The sequence below is a fragment of the Neolamprologus multifasciatus genome, chromosome 4 (genome assembly GCF_963576455.1).
Source record: "Neolamprologus multifasciatus chromosome 4, fNeoMul1.2, whole genome shotgun sequence".
NCBI classification, from domain to species: domain Eukaryota; kingdom Metazoa; phylum Chordata; class Actinopteri; order Cichliformes; family Cichlidae; genus Neolamprologus; species Neolamprologus multifasciatus.
This window is the reverse complement of record NC_140442.1, coordinates 13,214,935-13,241,680: the sequence shown is the minus strand read 5'-3', so window position 1 is coordinate 13,241,680 and position 26,746 is coordinate 13,214,935. Positions and strand designations below refer to the sequence as shown.

The following is a 26,746-nucleotide window of genomic DNA, read 5'->3' as shown; positions in this document are numbered from 1 at the left end:
GTAATCGACTTCATTCAAATTGGAAAAAATTAGAGACATGAGAGGCATCATTATGACGTGGACACAGAAGACAAGAAGTGTCACTGTCCTTTTGAATCAACTATTGTTCTCACTTTAAATCTCCAGTTAGAAAAATACATGGCACACAAAGAATGATTTCATTAATACAAAGGATCGCTGCAAAAAAAGTACCTCAAATCTCAGCCCCACCCCACTGCAAAGCGTAAAACTGCAGCATAAGTATGCACGCTCTCAGTAAGACTACTCAGACTACTTGGAACTTTCATGACAAAATAGAGATGATAAAATAGACAAGTAGATCGCTTATTTAAAAGGATTAAAAAATGGAAACAACTCAAAGCACTGAATTAAAAAAAGATATTCACTTAATACAACCTGCATCCATTTAGACATCAATGGATTATTGCTGCCTTACAGTCAGTTCAAATAAATGTTTAACAATAGGATCACAGAAAAAAAGAGGTAACATAAAACCTCGAAAGCATTAAAGAAAGCAAAAATTTGTTTCATACCATTTGTTTTTTTTTCTACTCTGTTTGTTGTGGCCATGCTAGTAAAACTTCCATGACACCCATAGCATACCTTGCATAACAATAAAATGTACTGTATAATATCAAAACACAGCTGTTTATGAGAAAATAAACCAGTTTCTTTGGAATTTGTGAGAAAACAAGTCTTATTCTTGGAAACATCCTTTGAACTTTACAGAAACATTAAGTCCAAAACACACTCTGTTTGGAGTACTTTTTGCTCGTAGCAGATTTATTGATATTTATGACTCTTTGTAGATCATACTACTGTGTTTTCTTGGGCATATAAATGCAGTGACTGTCTAGACTACTCATAGGATCTTGTTGAGACAGGTAGACTTACAGGTATCCAGTAACTTTTCACCATTTTTAGCTCATGTCCTGATTTTCGTAAAATCAGGACATGAGCTTGATTTTTCTCTCTGATAAGCGCTATTTTTTTAAATAATATTATACAATTCTTTCACCTGCTCTGTTGTAATTCTTTATTTAGATGGCATGGGATGCTGTTGGTGAATTCAAGAAAAAAACACAGCTGATCTAGTTATATTTTAACTGCAGGAGATATTTTTTCTGATTTTGAACACATTATTGTACACACTATGTGTAAAGCCACAAGTGTGTGGAAATAGAATTTTGTTTGTTGATTTAAAAAATTGTTTTGTTTTAGATTAAAAAAAAGACCAAATTGTGCTGATTTGGCATTCGTGGAAAAGTTTCTTTTGCGCAGGATCACTCTACTAATAGCAACCAAGACTGGGTGTGGCTGTTAAACCTGTCTTGTCTTATATAGAAACAAATCCAGCAGAGAACTCACCTGTGAGCAGAGAGAGTAGCCATGTCTATCAGCTCTTGCTATGAGTTTAACTGTTTGACCACGGGAAATCAATGTGAACCCTGCAGAATGATGGCCCAGGACAAGGAAACAGAGGAGGTCCACCAGTCAAACAACATAAATTCACCTGGTCAGGAGGGAAGCAAGGATGAACCCGAACTGAAGATCTCTTCTGCAGACGTTGGGAAGGAAAAAAGCCAAAGTTGGGGATGGATGGGATCTGGGATCATATGTGTAAACATTTTGATCCTGGGCAGTGTCTTGGTCACCGGGAGTACTAATGAAGATATAAATATCAAAGCCCCTCACCTGCAGATTTTCCTCATCATCATCCTCCTGCTTACCTCCATGTGGATGATCTATTACAGCATCTACACAGCCAGGATTAAAAATGCTGTCAATTACAAGGATGCCCACGCTGGGCCAACATGGCTCAGGGGTGAGTAAATGTTCAGTTCAGTTTAAGTATTATTGGGTAGTTTTACGATTTTTCATCCGTTCTACATCTTCTTTCATTTTTGCTCCTCCAGGAGGACTTGTGCTGTTTGCAATCCTCAGCATTATCATGGATATTTTCAAGATTGCCAGCTATGTTGGATACCTCCACTGTGGTTCTGCAGTTAAAGTTGCATTTCCCGTGGTGCAAATTGTTTTCATATTTGTGCAGGTAGAAATGAATAATAAAATGCTCCTTACTACGTCTAATCTGGTCTTGATGGTTGCAAAATAATTATTGTAATAATTGTAAAATCAATTTGTAGACATACTTCTTGTGGGTCCATTCCAAAGACTGCGTGCAGCTACAAAAGAACATTTCTTGGTAGGTAATTAAGATATTTCCTACCCCTTTCTTCATCACTGTACTTCCGGGTGGTATCTATTTCAACACAGGGAAAGTAACCTAGTTACTGTAAAATCTGTTGTCCAAGAAGCTGTGAAAAATATCAGAGTAACTTTATACTGGAAATGCTGCAGCCACCAATTATGCTTTTCACTGTCTATGATTCCCAGACCTTCTAAAGGTCTCTTTTTAAAAGGAGGCTATAACCAGTAGTTACCATCTGTATTAAAAGGTGTAGAAAAAGTTAATGTGAATTGTTTTAGTTAAAAAATGATTTTAAAAAACCTCAAAGGAAGTTCATTTCCTATAACAGTGAAGTAAGAGAACCGGTTTATATTTAAGATTTAGATTTGAAACTCTTTCCTTTAAAAAGAATTTCCATGCTGATTAATCAGGATTTAGCTTGAAACTATAACAATAACCTGAAACATTACACTCATAGGTATTATCTGATATGTTTTATGTTGGACTATCTAATCCTTGTTTTATTTTACCTTCTTTTTATCCCTCAATATTAGCTGTGGGCTGATGCTCACCCTCTCCACAAATCTGGTTTTGTGGATGACTGCAGTTGCTGAGGAGTCTGTTCACCAAACGTTAGTTCCCACCAATCTGGACAACATCACTAAACTCACTGGGCGAAGTTTGTACATCAGTAGAGGTAATTAAAGCAGTTTTAAAAAAATTGTACTAGATAAAAGAGTTGGTATGAAACCACAACATAATTCTTTTGTTTCATGTTTTACAGCAAGTTATGGAGACCACGAGTGTAAGTGCAGCCACTCTTCATGTAGCATCTTCAAGGTTGCCTACTACTACTTGTACCCTTTCAATATCGAGTACAGCCTCTTTGCATCTGCTATGGCCTACATCATGTGGAAAAACGTGGGTCGATTAGTAGGTGAACATGGCCACGCCAAAATCAAATTCCGTCTTAAAGGCATATATATTGGTCCTACTTTTGGAATCCTGTTAGTGATCGCAGGGCTGGCGACCTTCATTGCATATGAAATGGAAATGAAAAATGAAGATGCAAAAAACAAAGAAGAAGCATTGATGATGCACTTTGTCATGAATATAGTCATAGTGAGCCTCATGTCTATTGTGACTGTGATCGGCATGATGATTTACAGGGTTGATTACCGCGAACACGTGTCAGAAAAAAGTCCCACACGCAACTTGGATGTGGGGTTGCTGGTCGGAGCCTCACTGGGACAGTTCGTCATAAGCTATTTTAGTATCATAGCCATGATTTCAACAGGAGTCAAAGACCCGCTGAATGGGCTCGATCTGTCCTTTGCCATAATTATGGTGATCCAGCTTGGCCTGCAGAACTTTTTCATCATTGAAGGTCTCCATCGGGTGCCTTTTCACGAAGTGAAGGAACCATCTGTGATTGTAAATCCTTATGTGGTGGAACCCGGCAATGACATGAACAACCACGAAGGCTCAAACACGAACACAGAGACAAGCCCTGATATGCCAGAAGATAACCTGCAAGACGACAAGATACAGTACAAATACAAACTGTTGTGGAAGCGACAAGTGTTGAAGGAGGTCTGCATGTTTTTGCTCATGGGAAACATCATTGTGAGTACCTCGTCTCTCGCTGCTTTAAATATGGTTTTTAAAAATTCACTAAATATTAAGGCTCTCTTATTTTTTTATTAATTTTTTTTACAGTTGTGGATTATGCCTGCATTCGGTGCTCGTCCTCAGTTTGACCACACCACTGAAACTGAATTCTACAAATTCAACGTATGGGCTCCTGTTGTAAACGTGGGACTTCCTTTTGGCATCTTTTACCGAATGCATTCGGTTGCCAACCTTTTTGAGGTGTTTCTGATATCATAACATGGAAGCGTGCAACTCGTACAGCTGACTGGGTGGACACTTAAACCATTTATAACAATGATTTTTCTTTACAAATTTCGGTCAAAACTAACTAATGAATACAGCCACTAAGATGTATCTGATTATTTTTTATATGAAAATGCACATGTATTTATAATGTTTTCAGAACTGTTTTTGTTTCTGATCTTGTATTAACTGATTTACACTTCAGGCATGTAAGCACAAAATAAACGCATGCACAAAAAGAAACGAGCAAAAAAAAAAAAAAAAAAAAAAAAAAAAAAAAAAAGAGTTGTTGTTGTTATTATTATTAAATCAAGTTTACAATATAAAAGTCAAAGTAATTATTATTATTTCAGTTTGTCATTTATCCCCCCCCCCCCCCCCTTTATTTATTGTAAACTAAATAGTATTGGCTTTTAAATTTAACATTAAATGTATTTTTTTCTTACTGTACTCACCAAACCATCCATCTATCCATTCATCCAGCCTATCCCAGCTGTCATAACCATAAGCAGCCAACACTGTAGTGGTGTATTATTTTAGATTGAAATCACCATTGAAAGCTAGGGCTGTTCGATATAATGATATATATCAGATGACGATATAAAAACGTCTATCGTTTCATTTTACGCTATCGTTTGTTTCCTGGTGTCGCAAAATAAACTGTTTACGGCAATATTTTTTTCATGGTTTTGATGGTCACTGTAGTGGCTATATTAATTTCTTAAAGTTCCCTCTTTCTCTTATATTTAATATAGCGACACTAGGGACCGACAAGCGCCTGTTTTTATGTGTTGTGGTTAGCAACACCATCACGTGTCCGCTTGTCTATGTTCCACATAAACCTTTCACAATAAAGCTCAAGATCCTGTTGAGATTTTTCAAAATAAACCGAATCACGTGAAAGAGCAGATTATTTACGGATGAAAAGTAAAAAAGCTACCAGGTGCTAAAAAATAAACCTTAGACTCAAAGGTTAGAACAGGCTTTTCCCCGCAGCATGCCGTGTAATAAATACAAAGAAAACGGCGGCCTTTACAACTTATGTCTTAAAATGTATAGTTTCATGCATCTGTTAAAACATTCGACTCCAGCTACATGACACGCAGCTGGAAACACTTCCCGCAAGTCGAGCTGCCCGAGATTCACAGAATTTACAGAAAATGTTACATGTTTGTGATTTATATCATTATCGGACGATAGATGTCTTATATCGGGATATGAGATTTTGGTCATATCGCACAGCCCTATTGAAAGCAGTGAAGACCTTACAATAAACACGACTAGTCAGATCTGCTTTGCCCACGTCTTTTACTGTATAGCTTAAGAAAAAAAAACGAATGTAAAAAATTATCTCCCAACCACCACACGCACAAACGAAAAGAATCGGTCAGAAATGTTCACATTTCTAGCTTCACTAGCGATTTAAATGGTGCTATAAATACAGAACTTTTTATGTCGAATCACTGGCTGCATTAGTTTTGGGGGATTTACGCCCTTCTGTTCGAAGACTATAGATAGATTATAGATGCCATATTAATTGAATAAATACATCCCAGCGTTACCTTTGTACTGGCCCAGTGACTGTAAAGGGAGTTGTGACGACTCACCTGCTCTGACACACGCCGGTGTTGTAGTGTAATGACCAATTAGCTTTCGCCTCTCGAGTTCCTTGCCCTTACTGCCCTTTTTAAAAATTACAAAACAAATAAGTTAAAACGCAACAAAGAAAACGCTTTGCCAGAGCCCGTACAGCAGGTAGGCTACTTATTAATACAGCAAGCTTAAAACATAAACGGATAATCTACGTATTTGGGAGTGTTGTGCTTACCTTTGTGTCTGGCAAATTCAAAGCCACACCTTTGTGGGGTCCTTAGCACACGGGTTTGTTTACTACACGTCACCAGGAAGTAGAGCTTTCTGGTGCCAAAATGCAGAGACAGGTGATCGAGCTTAAATTTAAGTTGTATCAGTATTTAGAAGAGATTATTTTTTGAAATAGGCGTTTTAGACTTTTTAATATTTATCAAATAAGAGTAAAGCGCCGCAGAAGGTACTTTTATCGGTGTGTTTAACTTTGTTCTGGTTTCAGGACACTCAGGATGCCCCTCTTTTTGGAGAAGAGGATGAGAATAACCAGACAAAAAGGTCCAAAATGAGGTAAGATGTTGCACTTAATGTGTGTGTTTTTTTTTTTTTTTTTTAGCCCAAACCCCCTTAACCACTAAGACTAAATTCTCCATTTGGGGGTTTCAGACATCCTCTGGTGTCTTTTTTCCATCTCTTCTTCCGAACAAGTGCCATCTTGGTTTATCTCTTCTGTGACATTCTCAGCGGTCGCTTTGTTGTCTGCATGGTCACCATCATACTTCTGCTATCATGTGACTTCTGGACTGTCAAGGTGGGTAACGTTTCACCACAGGGCTAAATGCAGTTATATAAGTAGCTGCCACGCATAATTTTTTTTTACAAGGGAATAGATCGTGCCTCAAGAGTTGGCAGTTCATCTTGTAATTGGAAGGTTGCCGGTTCGAGCCCTGGCTCCGACAGTCTCAGTCGTTGTGTCCTTGGGCAAGACACTTCACCCGTTGCCTACTGGTGGTGGTCAGAGGGCCCGGAGGCGCCAGTGTCGGCAGCCTCGCCTCTGTCAGTGCGCCCCACGGCGGCTGTGGCTACAATGTAGCTTGCCATCACCAGTGTGTGAATGTGTGTGTGAATGGGTGGATGACTGGATGTGTAAAGCGCTTTGGGGTCCTTAGGGACTAGTAAAGTGCTATACAAATACAGGCCATTTACCATTTACCACTGCATTGAAATTTTTTATCTTTTTACTTTATCATTTATTGGAAAAAAAATTACTAAATGCATCTGGAAAAGATTATGACAGCTTACCTTGTGGGTTTTAGAATGTATCCGGCAGATTGTTGGTGGGTCTTCGATGGTGGAATCAAGTGGATGAAAATGGGAAGAGCCACTGGGTGTTTGAGTCAAAGAAGGCAAGTAGGAACTAATCAGCTTTGAATGGGTCTAAGGAGCTTGGAAAGAAAATCTGGACTTCTCTAAGTTTCTTTAAGATGTTTCACTTCTCATCCGAGAAGCTTCTTCTGTTCTAAGAGAGTCACAAGTTTTTAAGCTTAAAAATCTGTGAATCTCCACCAAAGCCAAAGAAGCTTGTTGGATGGTTTTCAGGGGTTTTATCGGTTTTTAGCGTTATTTTTGAATCGTTTTTATCATTAACCGGTTTCCCTGGGTCTTTTCCCATGTGTTATGAATAAATCTTTTTTTTTCTTTGGTACCAGTACTGGTTTTATTTTGTTGTATTCATCCATGACACCTTAAAGGCCGGTCCGTGAAAATATTGTTGGACATAAACCGGTCCGTCGCGGAAAAAAGATTGGGGACCGGTTCCTTAGACTACAATGACCTAGATGACTTAGAACCTTCACAGACATCAGGTATGAAAGGTTTAAACCACCAGCTTATAGATGGAAAAATAGAAAAACAAGGGAAAATGTACATACACAGCCACAATATACAGTCACCTAAAAAAAAGACAGTTTCCACACTCTTACTGCTTCCATTGGAATTAAAAGAGTAAGAAACATCCAAGTGGTTTAAATCAAATGTACTTGATTAATTGATCAGCAAGTGTAAGAACCTCTTAAAAAGCTGTTGGTAGTTTGCTGATCTGTTGATTTTAGTATGTGGCCATGCCAGCAAATTCACACCAAGGTCAGATCATATAATGCGATCTGACCTATGCAACCTAGTTGCAACATCTTAGACTCTACAGGCCTCAGTTTGCATGTTTAGAGAATTACTGTGTGGCTTATTTGGAAGGTTTTGTGAGAGAAAAAACTCTTCTCTGGTATCTTGGTATCTTAGGCCATCTGAACAAACCACAAGTCTTTAGGAATAATGTTCATTGGACATATTTAAAGAAAACCAAACTCAACATGTCACCACATATACTTCTTACTGACAAGACCTGTGCACCTTGCAGTCAGTGAGTCAACTGTGAACATCTCTGGATGCCAGAGTATTGAAATTGGTCCATATGTCAGGATAAAGATCCTAAGCACAACAGCAGATCTACACCACATAAAGAAAAGACTCAGAGCTCGAAAACCTCAATGAATTGAAGCAAATGGTCCAAAGAAGAATCCAACACAACATTGTGAGAAACTCATCCAGAAAACAATCACTTCAAGTTCTTTAACTTACTGCTGCTAAAAGTGGTTCTACAAGCCACTGAATCAGGGGGTGGACAGGACAGAGTGCACAGATTTATGTGACATCTTCCTTTTTCATTTGACTGATGGTGATATAACATGTATATATATCTTTAAATATGTCTACTTTTCTTAACAGACGCACAGCAAAAACACAAAGTCCAGCGCAGAATCCCGGGTATTCTGGCTCGGCCTTCTTGTGTGCCCCATTTTCTGGATCCTGTTTGTGTTCAGCACTGTCTTCTCCTTTAATATTAAATGGCTGGTCAGTTTTGAGTTTCAGCGTGTAAGACACATTCCCGACAACTTAAATAGCTGCTGATTATTGGCTGATATCTACTTCTTGTTTCCTTCAGGTTGTGGTAATATTGGGCTTGGTTTTACAATGGGCAAACCTCTATGGTTATGTCAGGTGCAAGGTGGGTAGAAAGTCTAACCTGAGAAACATGGCAAAGAACTATCTCGGTGTCCAGATTCTTAAACGGGTATGTGAATCATCATACATTAGCCCTTCTTTTCTGTAGTTTGTCTAATGAATTTTTACATTAATATTTTCCTCTTTTTTTTTCTTTTTTCTTTTTTTTTAAATCAAAGGCAACAAAGCAACCAGAAAGTCTTTGAAGTCAGCTACTGGATGGGCCTGTTTCTTATTTTAGAAAAAGGTGTTTGGTCTTCTTTCACAGCACATGGGTGATTTAAATTCCAGGATTTTAGAAGAGGATTTGGATAAGGAAATCATTCCTTTTATCTTGAGGGTGTGCCACTTTGTAGCCTTTGACAACTCATGCATTTTTGTAGCCTCATGGAAAAATGCATTTTACTGTGCATTATTGGGAAAATGTATGTAATTACCTGTTACTTACCCTTTTTATGGTGTTTGATATTGGGTATTGTAAAGACAAAGTGTTTTGCAGTTTAGCTGTAAATTTAAAAGTTGGTCATTTTTGTTAAGGTATGTTTATGGGAAATTATATGCTATGATAAATAAGAAAATAAAGGTTTACTGTCATTTTTTATGTGTCATGAGATTTTGTCATGTGACCCATCAGATTTCATAGAGCCAGGGACTCTTATCTTGTGGTGCTTTCCACCAATAAGAATGTTAAAACTATGAAATAGGTATTGACTTTCTTAGCTGCTCATTAGCGCAAGGAAAAGTAACAGTAAGTCAAACAAATAACCACTTGTTATCACCAAGGCATACAGAAGTTCAAACCAGGTCCCACTGTTGCCAGCTAAGAGGAGGAAACTGTGCCTACAATTTTCATGCAAATTGAACAATAGACGATTGACTAGACTGATAAGTCTCAATTTCTGCTGTAGCACTCCGATACTAGGTTAGAATATGGCATAAACAGCATGAAAGTAAGGATTCATCTTGCCTCCTGTCAAGGAGGTGGCAGCGTAATGGTATACAGGATCATTTCTTGGCACACTTTGGGTCCCTTAGTACCCACTGCCACGAAGCTGAAATGATCTCAAACTGGTTTCCTGAACATGACAAAGAGTTCACTGTACTCAAATGACCTGCACAGTCACCTGATCGCAATCTCAATAGGGCATCTTTGGAACGTGCTGGAAGGAGAGATTTTCACCATTGAAGTGAAACCAACAAATCTCCAGCCAGCATGTAATGCTATCGTGTCAATGTGGACCAGAAACTCTAAAGATTGTTTCCAGCACTGTGTTGAATATTCCATGAATAAGGCAGTTCTGGCAAAAGAAACCCCAACCCAGTACTTGAAAGCTGTACCTAATAATGTGCCTAATGACTGTATATCGTCCCAAATTCTAAATATGAACATCCTCACAATTTAGTAGTGTTGTGCAGATAAACAGAAGTCCAGCTACTAGTTAATCTCATAAAAAAATATGTCAAAGAGGAAAATCGATTAATAACGTAGTCGCCAGACTGCAGGTGAATCATTCAGCCACTTGGTGGCAACAAAGGAACACTTGGGTTTAGCAGATCTGGTAAATATGTGGATATAATCACAATAAAGAAACCCTAAAAATGATTTTTAGTTCATGGTGAAAGTTACATTTCTTTATTTCTCTTATTTTTAGAAGTATGCAATAACATCTTTTTTGCTAAACACCCAAAGACACAGTACAACTACACATTTGCACACATCTGTAGACATCTGTAATTGGCATATCATAGTGACGGTGTGGTTTAACTAATCTAATACATACATGCAGAGGTTTTTATCAGTCATTGCAGCTGACATGTACCCTAAGATTTAGCTTTAAATAAATGTAGTTTGGTTTTAAGAGCAGCTCTTAATGCACATCAGTTATACCAGAAATCAAAATGGTTAACATCACATTTATAATATAACATTATTACAGTCATAATAACAAGGTATCCAAGGCCACTAATGAAATAGATCCAGAAAAAAGTCTTGTCCAACATGTCGGCAAACTTGTGTTTTCTCTCCTTTTCCGCTTCGTTGGTCTCATGAGTTTCCAAGTATTTGGCCACTTTTCTGAGTATTCGACTGTTCTCTGAGCCATTCAGCTGGATGGTGCTAATGTCAGCTTTAGTTTCTGGAGGGATTGAAATCATAGTTAGATTAGGTTATGCCATTATTACTAAAAACAAATCAAGCCTCAATAAACATCAAGACACCTCATACATAGTAACAATTTACAGTTTCAATATTTGCAGGATTTGCTCTATAGTCAAGTCTTCCTCACCCTCATCCTCATTTTGTTCCTTGTTTTCTGTAATTTTGGGGGCTGATCCTTTGGACCAACAGCAGAAAACCAGTTGGCCTTCTAGGGATAGCCTAGTAGTTAGCATGGACACCAGCATGCTCACAACCAAGAAGATCAGGCAAATACAGAAGTGGGGTCCTGCAGCACAAACAAATTAGTCAGGTTTTTTATTTAACACCCAGTGTGAGGCCATGTATACGGTTTGTTTGTGGACATGTTTCTCCTTGTAACATGACTCACGGATTATTGGGCTGCATTCACTGTCTCCAGGAAGCTGGCTATTTAGGATATTGATAAACAGGGTGAAGCTGAGCACCAGGGTGACCTTGAAAGCATTGCGTCCTCCACCTCGCAGTGGCAGAGCAAAGCTGACTATATCAACAAAGAGGATCAAATAACTGGGCAGCATCAATGTTAAGAATGGGTTGGTAGATTTGAGTTGTAGTTTCACCTTAGGAGTATAACAGAAAACATAGCAGAAGGAAATAAAGTAAGTGGCTTTTCATTTTTGAAAGAATCTTTGTAACACTTGACACTTTTTCCACCTATGTATATAAATGTTAGCCAGTGTTCAATTTAAAGATGAAAAGGACGTTATCTAAGGATGCAACAGTTAATAAGATAAGTCCTTTCTTTGCTCGTCCTAGCTGTTGAAAAAATGTTGGGTCACCATCATATGTGATAAGAGAACCAGCAAATCCCCCCCATGAAAGAAAGTGGGTCTATGTACAGCCAGATTCATTCATTTTTGGACAGTGACACAATTTTTCACTGCAGTAAAGGCCCCGAAACAAAGCTTTTTGACACTGGCTATGTCTTCTAAACTTCAGGAATTCAGGGGGTGTATAAAAATGAATTTAACTCTTAAACAGTAACTGCAGTACCCTTAGTTACAAATGGCAGGCCTGGGTGAACTTACCTGGATGTAATTGCGGTCATCTCGTTTTTTCTGAAGTATTGCATCCACCGTTTGCCAGTCTCCTTGACTATTATCAGTTAGTATCACTTCACCAAACTTCAGTGTTGTACCACATTCTGAATAAAATTAAGTCTGCTTTGAGATTGCTTATTTTAAAATAGAGTCATAAAGAGCATTTCTTTTCAGTAATCGAGCGACTTTTTGGCAATATTACTGCTTTTAACAAATTAAAAGCAGTAAAACTGGTAGCAAAGACCTGCAATGAATTAAGTTATATTGTATTACCTTGAAGAACTGCAGTTACCCTGCTTTTTTCCATGTTATACTTTTATGATCGTTGATCATAAACGGTGATCAACGGTGTTGTTATGAGATTATCGTACTGTTAAAATTATTACAATTCCATTCAAATGGTAATGCATAAATTTTACATTTCAACTTATACAAATGGCCAAAAAAAGTACGCGAAAACGAGACATTATAAAACACATCTCAGAAATGATCACATATGTAGTATATTAGTGAATTGCTGAGCTTACTGTCAGTGCCCCAGGCTTGTACTGCAACAGGACACACATCATAAGCGAAGGGATAGTTGAACAGGTTAACTTCACAGTTCACCTCTGCATTTATGATCAGATTGTCCTTCACTGTGCCGTTACTGTACACCAGCACATTAGCAGAGCCGTGCTTCAGAGTTGATGCCATTCTACACAGAAGAGATAAGTGATGTCTCAGAAGAATTTTAGCCATTGTTTGAACTGACTTAGTGATTGCTCTTGGATGAAACTACTTACGCGTTTGTTACAAGGAGCTCCGGAGTCCAGATTTTGTCTACTGGCAGAATTACTTCATCAAACTTGTACACCGATGTGTCCCACGCCAACTCAGGATCTTCCCATTCCTGTGTTTTCAAATCAAAATTAATTTTTTTCAAAATAATGTTTTGGGGTTTGTTTGTTTTTTTACTTTTTTAAAAAGTATTTTGAAGCTTACGATCAAGGCTTGTAGAAGAATTATTAGATGGAGTTGCTTTGTGTTCTGTTGAAAACAAATTAGGTAACAAAGAACTGTCATACAGAGGAGTCACCAAAGAGGTCTAAATGGAGAAATGAAAATATATTCTAAATTAGCTCCACTACAAAAAGTTAATACTTACAACTTCCAGAGTCTGGTACTCTAATTTTGGCACTCGGACTTCGTGAGTGCAGCTATCGTTCTGTGGCTGCGACAACAGATTTTTATCTATCAACACGTTACTCAGACATCGGCGACTTGTGCAGTTGGATGAATGCACATGTTCTAAAATTGGAGAAAAGTTTGAACATAAGTTTGAATACTTTTTGCAACACTTTTTCACTGTTCTGCTCCCTCTTACAATATATTTTGTAGGATAAGCTTTGACAAAAGTAAGGTGCACTTACCTACAGTTATTACACTCAGTAAGAACATAGTCCTCACTAAATTGTGGGAAAGAAATTTCAGCATTTCTGTAGTCTCTAAACCGGACTTTATATCCAACTAAAAACTACAAATTGACCGACCAGTGGTGTGCAACTTTTTACCATAACTGTCCTATCGTCCTTGTTTAGGTTCAGCCCGATATGTCACTTTTATAACCCAACTGTGTCGTGTAACCTCTTAGAGTGTGCACGCTTCAAGACACTGACGCACAATAGCCTTTAGGATCACAATAACATGGTTATTTACAGAGGGTTCAGTGTGTTCGTGAGTGATCCTGTGTAAACAGAGAGCGCATTTATTTCCAGTGTATTTTTACCTACCAACAGATACAGGTAGCTCCAGCTGCTTTTTGTTATTAGAGCTATGCTAATCTGCCTAACAATGGGCTGTGTATGTCATACATAAGAGTGAACTGAAGCAAATACAGACAGTAATGCTGAATGAGGCTGGTCTGCCAGCCATAGATTCAGAACAAAGATCTGAGACATCTGTGGTTTAAGTTAAGTTGAAAAAAGGCATGACCACTGATCAAACATCCCGTTTCGACAGCTGCATGATGAATTCACTCAGAAGCTTATTAAGTTACATAATGCTCAGTCGAAATTCTGCATTGAGCTGGTACAATACATATTTTTTCATATGTAAAGACATATTGTTGCTGTACCCTGTAGGCAGTATAATTATGGATTATTAACAATGCGAAAATAAACAGATCTCTCTGTCTTTCAAACTGCTGTGCCTCTGCGTGTTGGTTTTAATTAAGGCCATCCTTAAATTTCGAATTGTACAGCATATTATGTCATATTATGTTAATGAAAATTTGAATTAATATGTATTTGGATTACATAGTTGTAATATAAAGAAAATAGTTATAATAGTTCCAGTAAACTAAATTTTAAAAAAAAAATGGCCTCAGTAATATTTTATGTGCTGTAAAGCATGCGCTACTGTACATTTAACTCCTTGCATGCTTGCCACATGATTTAACAACATCTCTTAAATTAAACCCTTCTAGCCTCTTTTTCCAGCTCAAAACACCATCTTCTTTTTTAATCAAAGTTTTCTCTTATAAACTCTGTAGATCGTCTTTAATCTGATTGTTTCCTTACCACTTTTTCGCGGTGGATCACTACAGCATCACTCCTAATCCATAGTAGTCACATACCTTTCAGTCACAGACACATAGTCTACATCAGTGGTCCCCAATCCCAGTCCACGAGTCCCAGTGTCCCTGCAGGTTTTAGATGTGTCCTTGATCCATCACAGCTGATTTAAATGGATAAATTACCTCCTCAACATGTCTTGAAGTTCTCCAAAGGCCTGGTAATGACCTAATCATTTGATTCAGGTGTGTTGACCAAGGGTGAGATCTAAAACCTGCAGGGACACCGGCCCTCATGGACTGAGATTGGGGACCCCTGGTCTACATGTTTTCTAATAGTCTTAAAAACAAAGTTAATTAATCTTAGCCCATCACTTGCATGGCCCTTTAATTCTAATCTTAATTCAGGTATGTCACAATGTGTAGCCTTGCAGACAAATACATTGAATTATGTATTCAATATTGAATATATTGAATCCTACTTGTTATTAAGTATATTAAGACATACAGTATGTCTTTTGTCCAGTCTTCCTTCTCTCACCCCACCTGGTCGTGGCAGATGGCCCCGCCCCTCCCTGAGCCTGGTCCTGCTGGAGGTTTCTTCCTGTTAAAAGTGAGTTTTTCCTTCCCACTGTCACCATAGGGAGTCATATGATTGTTGTGTTTTTCTCAGTATGTATTATTGTAGGGTCTACCTTACAAGATAGAGCACCTTGAGGCGACTGTTGTTGTGATTTTGGCGCTGTATTAAAAAACATGAATTGAATTGACAGTCAGCATGAGCTTATTGTATTGGTTATCTGATCAAAATCTTCTTTTAACTAGTTTACATTTTTACTTTTACCTCTTAAGGGCCATACATGTCTTTATAGGCCTGTATGGCCCTGCACAGTGTGGAGGGAGAAACTGTAAATAATTCAATAAACCAATCAATACACTCTTGTGTAACCTTCATATTTTTGCGTTATCAGTCATGTAGTTAAATAGATATACTATTTCCTGTTGGTTTTCACTTATTCAATATAAAGCTGCTGCTGCAAGTGATACACTGATGAACTTCCCTTCCAGGTTATCTCTCAGAGGAATGTCTCTTATCTCTGTCTTCACACATTACTTTAGAAAATCAGCTTCGTGAATCAGGCAGGTTTTGAAATGGAGGGACGAGAGTGTGCTATATTTTTATAAGAAGTTTGTTTTGCTGTTGCTGACCTTGTTGCAGCTAAATTTGCTCTTATTACTGCAGTAAAAGTGGTTTGAAACGTAGTGTGTACTTTCGGTTCACCTGTGATCTTCCTTGTCTTATCAGAGCTAAATTGGGGACAATTGAGACAAAGAAAATCTGTGTGCCAATGACAACGCCTTTTCATGACTGAGCAAAGGTTAACTTCTTTTCTAATAAATCACAGAAATTTAACATGAAAAGGCTTTAACAAACATACCAGTTTTGTCGTAAGGAACTTCTAAAATATTCCATAGGTCATAAATTCTTGTATCCAATAAGGTTTCAAGGAGACATGCTAGCAGTGATATCACAAAAAAATGGGACTTTGCCTCAGGACCAGGCCGGCCCCCTACAATGTCACACTTTGCAGCCAACTAAATGTGAAGGTTACCACAACTTGAGCAACACATCGTCTTATGCTTGGTGGAATTGATGGACTTGTGACACCTGACGTACTCTGATCTACTCTGCAAGTAAGTTGAACATGTTTGTGCTTTGCAATGGGTTTATTAAAGGGGTACCTAATGTGTAAGACAGCGTTTTTAATCGAATGATCATATTTTCTAATAAAAGAATTAACTTTGTGAGCTACAAAAAAAAAAAAAAAAAAACGCTAATAGAAAAAAGTGCATCGTTTCTTTTACTTAATAATTGATCATATTTAAAAGACAAGAGACTACGTTTATAAAAGTAAAGCTCACAAAAATCACAGAAAACAAAAGAGACATTCAGTTATAATAAGTGGATCCTAAATAATCTTTTATTATTATTATTATTACTCTAAAAACAAGGAACTAATTTGGAAAGACATTTAACATTTCACCAGCTGGAAATCCGAAACAAAACAGCTAATATAATTAAATGATGCAAAAGTGCCAGTTAATTAACAGGTAAGACTCTTACAGATTAATGTGCTCTCATTCAGCACAGTAATGTAGTCCCATGGAAAGTGGGAAATCACGTACTTGTGTTACAAGGAGAAAAATAAGACTGACAAAAAGCATCCTTCATGCACAACAAGCGATAGTGATATATACATTGTAAACTGCAATGACTTAACAGCATACTGGATCTGTGTCATTTCAACTGTCTTGTAGAATTCCTCGAGGGTGGGAGTGGCCTCAGTTACCCTTTTCTTAGACCTGACTGTCCTTGTCATTTGACATTCAGGGAACAGACTGATTGTTGCAGCAAATATGAGTCTAGCATTCCCCTACTTGTAATCCAAATACCTTTGCACTTGTTTTCCTGTTTTTTTTTTTCTGTGCATTAATTTAACATATACCAAAATGCAGACATTACCTTGACATAGTTTTCTATGGAAGACTTAGTAAAAAGTAGAAATAAGACAGTTCATCTTTTGGGCTGACATTTATTAAGCTGTCATGAACACTGATTTGAAGATGATGTTGATTGACACGACTGCATAAACATTAACATTATTTGGTTTCATAATTAAACCACAGGAGATGTAAGATTAGACCTATTGAGAAGCCATTTATCTCAAGAGCAGATAAACAACAGCACGCAGCTCATTCAAATAAGTAATAAAAACACTCACTGGAACGACATAGCTTATTGATCTGTGACTAAGATCCTGAAGAACAAAACTGGTGACAAGCTTAAAACGGTGCCTTTGATTGTCAGGTGTCATTTATGATATCAATAACACCCGAAGTAGGCGTGTGTGCTGCGGACAAAAAGTGATAAAACCGTCTTGGCTTTGCCTTATTTTATGTGTTGCTAAAAGAAGTAGGTGTGGTTAAAGTTTGACATCTGAGGTAACATTTGGAGGTGAAAACTGTTAGAGGTTGTTGGTGAGTAATTATTTACCCTTTCGATAACAAACACAGGTTAATAACTACACCGCACTAAGGTCAAGATTTTTGCTTAATTAACCGAGACACACCGAGACTTAAGTTCTTAGGATTCGAGTGAAAACTTACAGTAGCTGGCCTTAACTTTTTATGACTTTAATTTCTCAGAAGTCATTTGCACTCTGTTATCAAAACACTGGTCACTGCTCCCTGCTGGCCATTGTCACATCTGGAAGACAGCAAACTTGGCTAAAATTCAAAACTAAAGAGATTAGCCGAAGTGATTAAAAAGAGGTTTTTCACTGAGGAAAATAGGTTTTCCCATAGCTTGAGTTAATCTTGTTGGATGGTCAGGACCTAATCTATATAAAGCAACAAAGTCTGTAACAGTGAGTAATTTAGCAAGCAAAATGTGTTAAAGTAAAGAAAAATGTACAGACAATACAGTAAAGGACGTATCATTATGAAAGAATTATGTCAGGCACTCAAACAGAATATTAAGCTTGAGAGGATAAAAAAAAAACACACACTGCGTAACATCTAACAATTCTGATTATTAACAGTTGAAAATTGAAAATTGATCCAGCTAAGTTAAAGCAATATTCTTCTTACTTAAATAACGGTTAAGTACAATAGGATCAGAAAACTAGTGTTTATGGAAGCTTGTGGAAATGCTGTGAAATTGACATTTTGACTTAGATCTGCCTGGTAATTGTTTTTTGGGCTTTTTTTCCCACTGGTAGAAACATACATGTTTGTTCCTTTTCCCGTAAAAAAAAGCTGGTGTTTTGTCCAAGACAAAAACAACATAAGAGAAAGAAAATGGCATACTTACAATATAACAGAGGAACATGCCGTGCTTACATAAGTCTGTGTAATTGCCCTAATAACAATTTGGTATCAATATGATAAAAATGGTTTTGGACCTGGATTATATCTGACCTCTCTTAATGTCTTATATAACTCTTTCTATGAAATTGATGGCTAAACTTAAACATTAATGTGTGCGTGCAAGTTACAATGCTCGGCTTGTGGTTTGATCATTCACTGAATGATGACTGATTTATTAATTTTTTTCCCATATCTGTACTAATGAGTCTGACCAGGGGCGACCACATCGCTATTTTTTAATGCCTAACTGTAGATTTATTAACTGGCTTATTTTCAGTGCTTGTAATTTAACAGAAGTGAAAAGAAAAATTCCTATTCACAATTGCACTTTTTTTATAATGTGGCCATATAAGTGTTTATTGAAAGCTTTGTAATGGAACTTTTTAGTTAATCATCAGCCAACAAGAAGCAGGTGATCACGAGGTCTATTTTTTCACACCTGCTCATTTTCTGCTAATAGCCAAAGGCACAGAGTGACCGTGGCTGCTAAAACATGAAGGTTTTGAGTCTGCATCTACATTTTAGTCACATGTAATGAGTGAATGAATACATGAATTCACTGACACATTATTCAAGATACCTGATGTTTTAGTCTGCATTTTCATGTCATCTCTGTCTTTCTGCAGGAGACTGAACTTTAGATTTAATCAACATGAGCACAGAAAGAAGTGAGCAGGTCATTGATACCTGGTGCACCACAGTCCACACGCTGGGCAGGCAAAATGCAAAGAAGGAAAAGAGTCTCCGCTACATGCAAAAAGATGGCAAGTTCCCTGTGATGTTTCAACAGGCCCCTGGAGACTGGACCACATATTGGATCGACATCTTCACCAGTCTTGTAGAGATCCGCTGGAGAATGATGTTCCTTATTTTCTCCCTTAATAATATTGTGTCTTGGCTTCTTTTTGGTCTGTGTTATTGGTTAATTGCCCATGTAAATGGAGACAGTGATAATGCAGATGACGATCTCTGTGTTTCAAATGTGCGTGACTTCACTGGGGCATTTTTGTTCTCAATGGAGACCGGGGCGACTATTGGTTACGGCTACAGGTATGTAACCGAAAACTCTATTGTAGCTATCATTGTGGTGACGATTCAGACTGTGTTTAGCTGTCTTCTTGACACAGTTGTCATTGGCGTTGTTGTAGCTAAGATGGCATCTGCTCGTAAGAGAGCCCAGACGGTGGGTTTCAGCAGATGCGCGGTGGTCAACTTACGAGACAGGGTTCTGTGTCTGTCATGGCGCCTCGGGGACTTCAGAGGTAATCACATCCTGGAGGGGGTCGTCAGGGTCCAGTTAATCCGCTATGTAAAACGGCCAGTGGGGTCACTTGTAATCACTTACCAGGACTTAGATATAGAGGAACGGGAGATTGTCCTCGCCACACCTACCACTATTATTCACAAGCTAGAGCCTGGCAGTCCCCTGTACAACATGGGTCCTGATAACCTGCGGGACAATCGCTTTGAGCTGGTAGTTTCTTTCACCTACACAGGGGACTCCACAGGAATACTCCACCAAACACGTGCTTCCTACACATCAGCAGACATCCGCTGGGGCCAGCGTTTCCAGGACATGCTGAAAATGGGCAAGAAACACTACAAGGTGGACTTCAGTCTGTTTAATGTGACCACATGGGTGCCGGTGCCTTTCCTCAGTGCAGAGGAATACAACAGGAAGGGACGTCCTGCAGATGGCACCACACTTATACCAATAGGGAAGAGAAACAGACACATTGCTCAGGTGAATCTTAACATCAATGAGGAGATGGTCCTGCAAACATTTTTGTAGATGAAATGACAAAAGAAATCAAAATGAAATTAAAATGCAACTTTCACTGTTCCCATAAAGATTATGTGATAAGGTGAGTTTTTGTAAATATGTTTATAGCCAATGTAAAATCATATAATATAGCATTCAGAAATGCATGTTTGTTTCTGCCATGTAAAATGTAAGTGTAAGTGAAATAAAATGGAAAAATCTTCTCTTTGGTCATTTTAAAATGGGTTTTATTTCTATTTGCATGATAAAAATAGTACCAGTCATAAAAACCTGTTTTTAGTCCTGTGTATGTAATTACCTTCGTAGCTCTTTACCTCCCCCTTGTGTTCACCCACTCAATATTCCTGCAGTCCTAGAGATTTTTGTGCAGGTCAGAGATACAGTCATATCATTCTCGCACAGTCACTTTATTTACTTTAGACTTAAACACCGATTAACAAACACCTTATCTTACCACCTTACCTACATTGTATTCCTGTGACCAGCGTCATGTATGTTTGTTGCTTGGTTCAAGCTTCACCGTGAAGTTTTACAAGTGATGTACACTGAGTGTCCCAGTCTGCCAAAAAGTACATTAATAAATAAACTATAAATAAATAAGAACGATATAACCTCTTTTTGGACTAGAAACCTTAAACAGGCGCTGCAGCTTTCCATTGGTGGTCCCTGCCACAGGGGCGGGGATATGCGCACGTGTTTTTTTAAAGTCTGTCTTTTCAACCACAAATATCTTCTTCAGTATTGCTGGAGAGGGTTATGGCAGAATTTACAGCTCCACACGAGAAGCCAGAAAAAAATACTAACAGAACGTCGAGATTTAAAAAAAGGGCAAAGTGCGCATATCTGGCGCGCATATGGAACTTACTGCGACAAGAAACGATCCTATTTGCAGCCAAGGACTAACAGGTAGGTAAAAACATGTGTTGTGGGAATGTTCTGTGTAGTTATGGATGTGGGGACATTGGGAGTAGTTGAATGTGCGTGTTGATGTTAAAAACGTGAAAAATTACTTTTCTCGGTTTTTAAGGAATAAAAAGTTTTGATCAGAAAGTAATACCACTTTCTGCAACAATATTATTGTCGTTGCAGTGTGGTTTCAGAGACTGCAGGATGTGAACTGGATGTTCTGCAAGGATTGTCTAACAAGGATTGTCTAATAAAAAAGGAAATAACATACATACATACATACATGCATGTATGTATGTATGCTGTAAATATTTATATCTATCTATCTATCTATCTATCTATCTATCTATCTATCTATCTATCTCTCTCTCTCTCTCTCTCTCTCTCTCTCTCTCTCTCTCTATATATATATATATATATATATACACATACATATATGTATTATATGTATGTATGTATGTATGTATGTATGTATGTATATATGCTGTATATATGTATCTATCTATCTATATATGTATAGATAGATAGATATATGTATGTATAGATATATGTATATGTATAGATATATCGATTTGTGTGATGAAAAATAGACCACCTTTATGTAACCAGTTTCCATCTGCCTCAGCTGTTAGCTCTAAATGAGAACACATGCAAAACAAACAATCCCAGGTTGTGCAGCCTTTGGAAGCCTTTTCTGTCACCATGAAACAACCTGCTGTAATAAGTGATGTGATACTGAGCAGATAAAAGCTAACTGAGCGGGAAAGTAGTGAATAGTGCAATAAGGAAGGAAGTTTACAATGCACTCAGTGCAGGTTTATCAGGACTTGCAAAGCTGGAGACTCCATCCAAGTGTTTGAGTTTGTGTCCCACAATACACCAGTATAATTGCTTTTATAAGACTCCTTGCAAGTGTATGGGAGAAAACAAAACAAGATAAAACATTTTAAACGTGGAACAAGCATGGTTTAAATTTCCTGAAAATACCAAGTAAAATACATTTAAACCCTGAAACCTATTAAACAAAATGTTTTGGCATGCTTTGCTCTGTGTAAATGGTGCCTCATATTATTCATATTATGACTGAGAACCTTCACAGACATATTGCCTCATATTATGAGTGGCTTGTTGCTGTTTCAAGTTGATCCCACAATGACATCATAATAAGTTGAGAAAACAGAGATGATGCAAGGAAACCACGTCCAGCAAATCTTATCCCATGTGACCCTTGACAATATCCAAAACAATTTAAATGACTTGAATGACTATCGAAGAGCTTTGTTGTTGTTGTTGTTGTTTTTAACGGGCTACAATTTCAGATTTAAGAACAATCAGAATATTTACTGAAAATGGCTTTGGACTTCATTTATGCACTTCAGATGTGAAACTCTGATGAGATAATGAGTTTTAAAAGTGGAGCGGGGGATTTATTTTGGCACCACCAGATCGTGTCTGGCTGTCCATAACCTTTTGTAGCCTGTGGTGTTGTATTTTAATGGACCTCTCATGCCACACACATCAAGTCAATAGCTTTTCTAATTTAGCTGTCCTTGTTGTTCTATTACATATAAAGCAAGGCTACTGGTTCATTAATTGTGGTTCAGGGCAACTCTGTATTTGCTCAGTAATGACATGTAATAGCTTGTGAATGTGCTATAGGTTTTTACATACATACGACATATGATTATGTTATGTCTATCCAGAGCTGCAACTTGTACTGTATTTTTCTTTAAGAGCTTTACTAGATTAACATGAACTTGATCTATAATTTGACTCCGTTCCCCAAGGAAGGGCCCGCCCTAATTAATACTTATATTAAGCAGTGTAAACATCCTTTCCTACTTTGCCAGGTGTCTAATACTTTCCTTCTATTACTGCTAATTTACCTAATCTGTTGACTGTGCTTTCTGACTGCTCAGGACACACTGTTTATGCATTTTCTGAGAGTATACTGGAATTGTGCTATTAACTTTGGATGTGCACTGCATTATTTATTTAACAGCTACCACACACCTAGCTGTGCTGATCTATGTTGTCTCTCTGTCTATAATTTCCACAGCCCACTTTACTAATGAGGTCCAAGCCCGGCATCAAAGAAGAGTGACCAGCCCTCACCAACAGTTCTCATCACTGGCAGAGAAGCACAGACCTAGTCTCCCCCGTCCCTCACAGGACTGAGTCCTGTTTCCCACATTTTCTGCACAAGTTTGTCCTCAAGATCATTTAAAACTGTTTCTCCAACGCTTCTACCAAAAACTTAGACTGTTTTCCAAAGCAGAATTGGCCCAGCCCTCCCAAGAGGAAACTATGGGGAGTGTGAGAGGCCACCGTTACAGCATTGTGTCCTCTGAGGAAGATGGCATGAAGCTAGCGAATATTGCCATGCCAAATGGCTATGGCAATGGCAACGTCAACAAGGGGCATACGCAGCACCAACATCAGAGCCGCTTCGTCAGGAAGGATGGCCACTGCAATGTGCAGTTTATCAATATGAGCGAGAAAGGCCAGCGTTACCTGGCAGATATCTTCACCACCTGCGTGGACATTCGCTGGCGCTGGATGCTGGTCATATTCTGCCTTTCTTTTATGCTGTCATGGCTGTTTTTTGGCTTTGTCTTTTGGTTAGTGGCTCTCTCTTATGGGGACTTGGAGAATGAGACTCAGATGTGTGTTTCCAACGTGGACAGTTTTACTGCTGCTTTTTTGTTCTCAGTGGAGACACAAACCACAATTGGTTACGGTTATCGCTATGTGACGGAGGAATGCCCCGTTGCTGTTTTTATGGTCGTCTTCCAAAGCATCGTAGGCTGCATCATTGATGCTTTTATCATCGGTGCCGTCATGGCCAAGATGGCAAAGCCCAAAAAGAGGAATGAGACGTTGGTGTTCAGTCACTATGCTACAGTGGCCATGAGGGACGGCAAGCTTTGCCTGATGTGGCGGGTGGGAAACCTGAGGAAGAGTCACCTGGTGGAGGCCCACGTAAGGGCCCAACTCCTCAAGTCCCGTACCACTGCCGAGGGAGAGTTCATCCCTCTGGATCAGGTAGACATTGACGTAGGCTTTGACAGTGGCATTGACAGAATTTTCTTGGTTTCTCCAATTACCATTGTTCATGAAATTGATGAGGACAGCCCATTTTATGAGCTGAGCAAGCAGGAGTTGGAAACGTCAGAGTTTGAGATTGTGGTGATCCTCGAGGGCATGGTCGAGGCCACAGCCATGACTACTCAGTGTCGGAGCTCCTATATTGCCAGCGAGATCCTCTGGGGCCACCGCTTTGAGCCAGTGCTCTTTGAAGAAAAGAACTACTATAAAGTAGACTATTCTCGCTTTGACAACACCTATGAGGTGCCCAGCACGCCCAGCTGTAGTGCCAGGGAACTGGCTGAGAAGAAGTCCACTGCCTCTAGCTCGAGGAACTCCTTTTGTTATGAGAATGAAGTGGCTCTTGAAAAAGTTGAAATGGAGGAGGAGTTTGAGGAGGAAGAAAACATGGTAATGAGGGGTGTTGAGGTTTGCGCACTTGAGGACAGAAACACAGATGAGGTGTTAGACTCTGAATGCAATCTTGACTCTTTGCCTTTAGAGTCAAGGCCTTTGACAGCAGAATCAGAAATATGAACCCAAGTTAAAAACTGTCACAGGGTACGTGAAGCTTCATATGACTTGGGTCTCGATTGCTGTGTTTGAAAATACAGGGCAAATGAACCCTGCAATTTGAGTATGAACTTCTCAGTATGCAGAAGCGCTCACATTAAACAACACGTACAGACAAATGTGTTGTGTATGGTGAAAGTGGTGAGAGATTGACTGGTTGCATGGTGCCAGAGGAATAAAATGGGATAGATGCCTTCGCTAATACACACTGTGCAGTTTGTTTCTGTGCACAATGCAGAATATTAAAACATAATAGTAAATAAATATAATAAATAAATAAATAAATAAATAAATAGTAAAACATTTGACTAGAGTAGTCAGTTCATTTAATGACTAAATTTGCCTATATAATCAATTGCATATTCGTAGTTTGCACTTTTCGATGTGGTTCATCTATGATGTAATACCTCATCCTTGTGGAATAAATGTCACAAGGTGTGATTAGCTAGACTAATTTTATATATATGTAATTTTATACATATATAAAAAACAAGGAATTATTTGAATCACATGTTTTCATCATTCTTTGCAGCAACAACCCAAACCTATAAATTTCTAATCATACATTTAATGACAACATTTTTGTTTAACGGGCTATAACATTTTTACAATTTCAACCACCATTAAATAAACAAGGTATCATTTGTTAATGAGCTGGTCTCTTAGCGAAGTTTATTTGCAGTATTCTTCAATGTGTTGGTCTGAAAGCTCAATTGAGGAAAATTATGTCTTGCACAGATTACGGGCATAAGTACACTGCTGTCCTCAACCTATCATCTTGTCTATAGAGCATCTCTTGCAATGTGTGCCTTAACAGAAGTCTTAGTCCCAGTAGAGGCACTCAGGTGGTTTGGCTTCGACTACGCACACAATGCATTAGATGTAAAGCAGAAGAAGTAGCATTAAGATGTGATTCATTGTGCAATATACTGCCACTTCTTACAGGTCTCTGTGTTGTAATGTGCAATACTGTTCAGTGGTGGAAAGTGACAGGAAGCTCAACCTTTAGCCAAGGCTATGAATGTTGATGACAGCTGCTGCTAAGTTACATATTGTATGTCAGACAGAAATCTAGAAGCCAAAATGTATTATTTGTGTTTTAAAGCGTTTTGAAGTTTGCCGATGCAGCCTATAGTTTTATTTCTAGCTATAGACAAGCATGACTCTTGTCGGTGTGTTTTCCAAATCTTTAGTGCACTTTCTTCCTCACTTGAGATTTTTCCTCCCAGTAAGAGCAGAAACTAGGTTATTTCCCTAAAAGCCAGATGTGCACATATTAATAAGAGGCAACTGCAACACATCTGTTAGTTAATTGGAAACTTGAACTGATCCTCATCTAACAGAGCTTGGCTTTTGAAACACTGAATTATTTGAATAGCTTTTTAACATGTTATTTTAACATCAGTGTTCTTGGCAACTTGGGAGATTTGCAGAATTTGGACACCTCCTTTTTAACCTTCTAGCTTCTAGTGGGTCTTGTGAAGTTATTTGTCATTTCTGAATGGACCCCTGCTTTGTCTTATGAAAGATCAGGACTAATAATTCACTTACAATCAGAAATCCTGGCCGGATGGAGAGGGCTTGACTTCAGTCTTACGTAACATTAAGCTTTACCTATTACTCTAGGAGTTATTATGACACATTTGAGCGTGGATAATGTCAGTGGATGCCAGAACACTGTAATGTTTTTTTGGTAAGGAAATCTCACATGGGCACTTCTCCTGTCTTAGATTTTTATTTTTCTACCAGGGTCTTCAACACCTTCCTGCACAAACCACAGACTGAACAGATTTTTTTAAAATCTTTTGTAAATTATAATGCAAATACTGTATTCTGATATTGCAGTTGTTGAAAACAGTTTGTCCTTTTTTCAATAAAAAAAATTAATAAAATGAAATCATTGTGAAGTTGATGCATTAATTGTAAACTCCGCGTCATGGAGATA

General features: G+C 38.2%; 5 protein-coding genes and 1 long non-coding RNA gene across 7 annotated transcripts; 4 read left to right on the top strand and 2 right to left on the bottom strand.

Annotated features, from left to right (window-relative positions):
• The first annotated feature begins 995 nt into the window (after positions 1-995).
• On the top strand, positions 996-4,576 carry LOC146519992 (proton channel OTOP2-like). The gene is made up of 6 exons (XM_085157984.1): positions 996-1,825; positions 1,917-2,053; positions 2,148-2,206; positions 2,746-2,888; positions 2,976-3,817; positions 3,911-4,576. Exons 1-6 carry the CDS (start codon positions 1,390-1,392, stop codon positions 4,079-4,081), a joined length of 1,788 nt encoding a protein of 595 aa, XP_085014110.1. The 5' UTR covers positions 996-1,389; the 3' UTR covers positions 4,082-4,576.
• Positions 2,745-5,953, bottom strand: LOC146519991 (uncharacterized). Its single transcript, XR_014873867.1, has 2 exons — positions 5,695-5,953; positions 2,745-3,721 (listed from the first exon to the last, which is right to left on the bottom strand). It is a non-coding gene; the product is annotated as an uncharacterized LOC146519991 (long non-coding RNA).
• On the top strand, positions 5,927-9,325 carry LOC146519990 (Golgi apparatus membrane protein TVP23 homolog B). Of its 2 annotated transcripts, none has more exons than XM_085158004.1 (7): positions 5,927-6,027; positions 6,177-6,244; positions 6,341-6,485; positions 6,991-7,080; positions 8,456-8,581; positions 8,673-8,801; positions 9,000-9,325. In XM_085158004.1, the coding sequence occupies exons 1-7, from the start codon at positions 6,016-6,018 to the stop codon at positions 9,162-9,164; spliced, it is 735 nt and encodes a 244-aa protein (XP_085014130.1). In that variant the 5' UTR covers positions 5,927-6,015; the 3' UTR covers positions 9,165-9,325. The 2 variants fall into 2 exon arrangements, with proteins under 2 accessions (XP_085014130.1, XP_085014131.1); XM_085158005.1 differs by having other exon boundaries at positions 8,911-9,136.
• A 326-nt stretch (positions 9,326-9,651) lies between these two features.
• LOC146519989 (ligand-gated cation channel ZACN-like) lies at positions 9,652-13,640 on the bottom strand. The gene is made up of 9 exons (XM_085157994.1): positions 13,381-13,640; positions 13,116-13,258; positions 12,953-12,997; positions 12,754-12,860; positions 12,496-12,665; positions 11,957-12,072; positions 11,278-11,488; positions 11,017-11,175; positions 9,652-10,866 (listed from the first exon to the last, which is right to left on the bottom strand). The coding sequence occupies exons 1-9, from the start codon at positions 13,442-13,444 to the stop codon at positions 10,610-10,612; spliced, it is 1,272 nt and encodes a 423-aa protein (XP_085014120.1). The 5' UTR covers positions 13,445-13,640; the 3' UTR covers positions 9,652-10,609.
• A 549-nt stretch (positions 13,641-14,189) lies between these two features.
• LOC146519988 (inward rectifier potassium channel 16-like) lies at positions 14,190-20,822 on the top strand. The gene is made up of 2 exons (XM_085157998.1): positions 14,190-16,217; positions 19,079-20,822. The coding sequence occupies exon 2, from the start codon at positions 19,105-19,107 to the stop codon at positions 20,242-20,244; it is 1,140 nt and encodes a 379-aa protein (XP_085014124.1). The 5' UTR covers positions 14,190-16,217; positions 19,079-19,104; the 3' UTR covers positions 20,245-20,822.
• Positions 20,823-23,448: 2,626 nt separating this feature from the next.
• LOC146519987 (inward rectifier potassium channel 2-like) lies at positions 23,449-25,039 on the top strand. The gene has a single exon (XM_085157993.1). The coding sequence runs from the start codon at positions 23,449-23,451 to the stop codon at positions 24,763-24,765; it is 1,317 nt and encodes a 438-aa protein (XP_085014119.1). The 3' UTR covers positions 24,766-25,039.
• The last annotated feature ends 1,707 nt before the right edge of the window (positions 25,040-26,746 follow it).

Coding starts and splice junctions, on each gene's coding strand:
- LOC146519992 (XM_085157984.1), top strand. CDS start 1,390: ATGTCTATCAGCTCTTGCTATGAGTTTAACTGTTTGACCACGGGAAAT. Junction 2,054..2,147: donor TTGTTTTCATATTTGTGCAG/GTAGAAATGAAT, acceptor ATCAATTTGTAG/ACATACTTCTTGTGGGTCCA. Junction 2,889..2,975: donor AAGTTTGTACATCAGTAGAG/GTAATTAAAGCA, acceptor CATGTTTTACAG/CAAGTTATGGAGACCACGAG.
- LOC146519990 (XM_085158004.1), top strand. Junction 7,081..8,455: donor GGGTGTTTGAGTCAAAGAAG/GCAAGTAGGAAC, acceptor TTTTCTTAACAG/ACGCACAGCAAAAACACAAA. Junction 8,802..8,999: donor GTGTCCAGATTCTTAAACGG/GTATGTGAATCA, acceptor CTTCTTTCACAG/CACATGGGTGATTTAAATTC.
- LOC146519989 (XM_085157994.1), bottom strand. CDS start 13,444: ATGCTGAAATTTCTTTCCCACAATTTAGTGAGGACTATGTTCTTACTG. Junction 13,259..13,380: donor ACTGAGTGTAATAACTGTAG/GTAAGTGCACCT, acceptor CTCCAATTTTAG/AACATGTGCATTCATCCAAC. Junction 10,867..11,016: donor GGAACAAAATGAGGATGAGG/GTGAGGAAGACT, acceptor CAATCCCTCCAG/AAACTAAAGCTGACATTAGC.
- LOC146519988 (XM_085157998.1), top strand. CDS start 19,105: ATGAGCACAGAAAGAAGTGAGCAGGTCATTGATACCTGGTGCACCACA.
- LOC146519987 (XM_085157993.1), top strand. CDS start 23,449: ATGGGGAGTGTGAGAGGCCACCGTTACAGCATTGTGTCCTCTGAGGAA.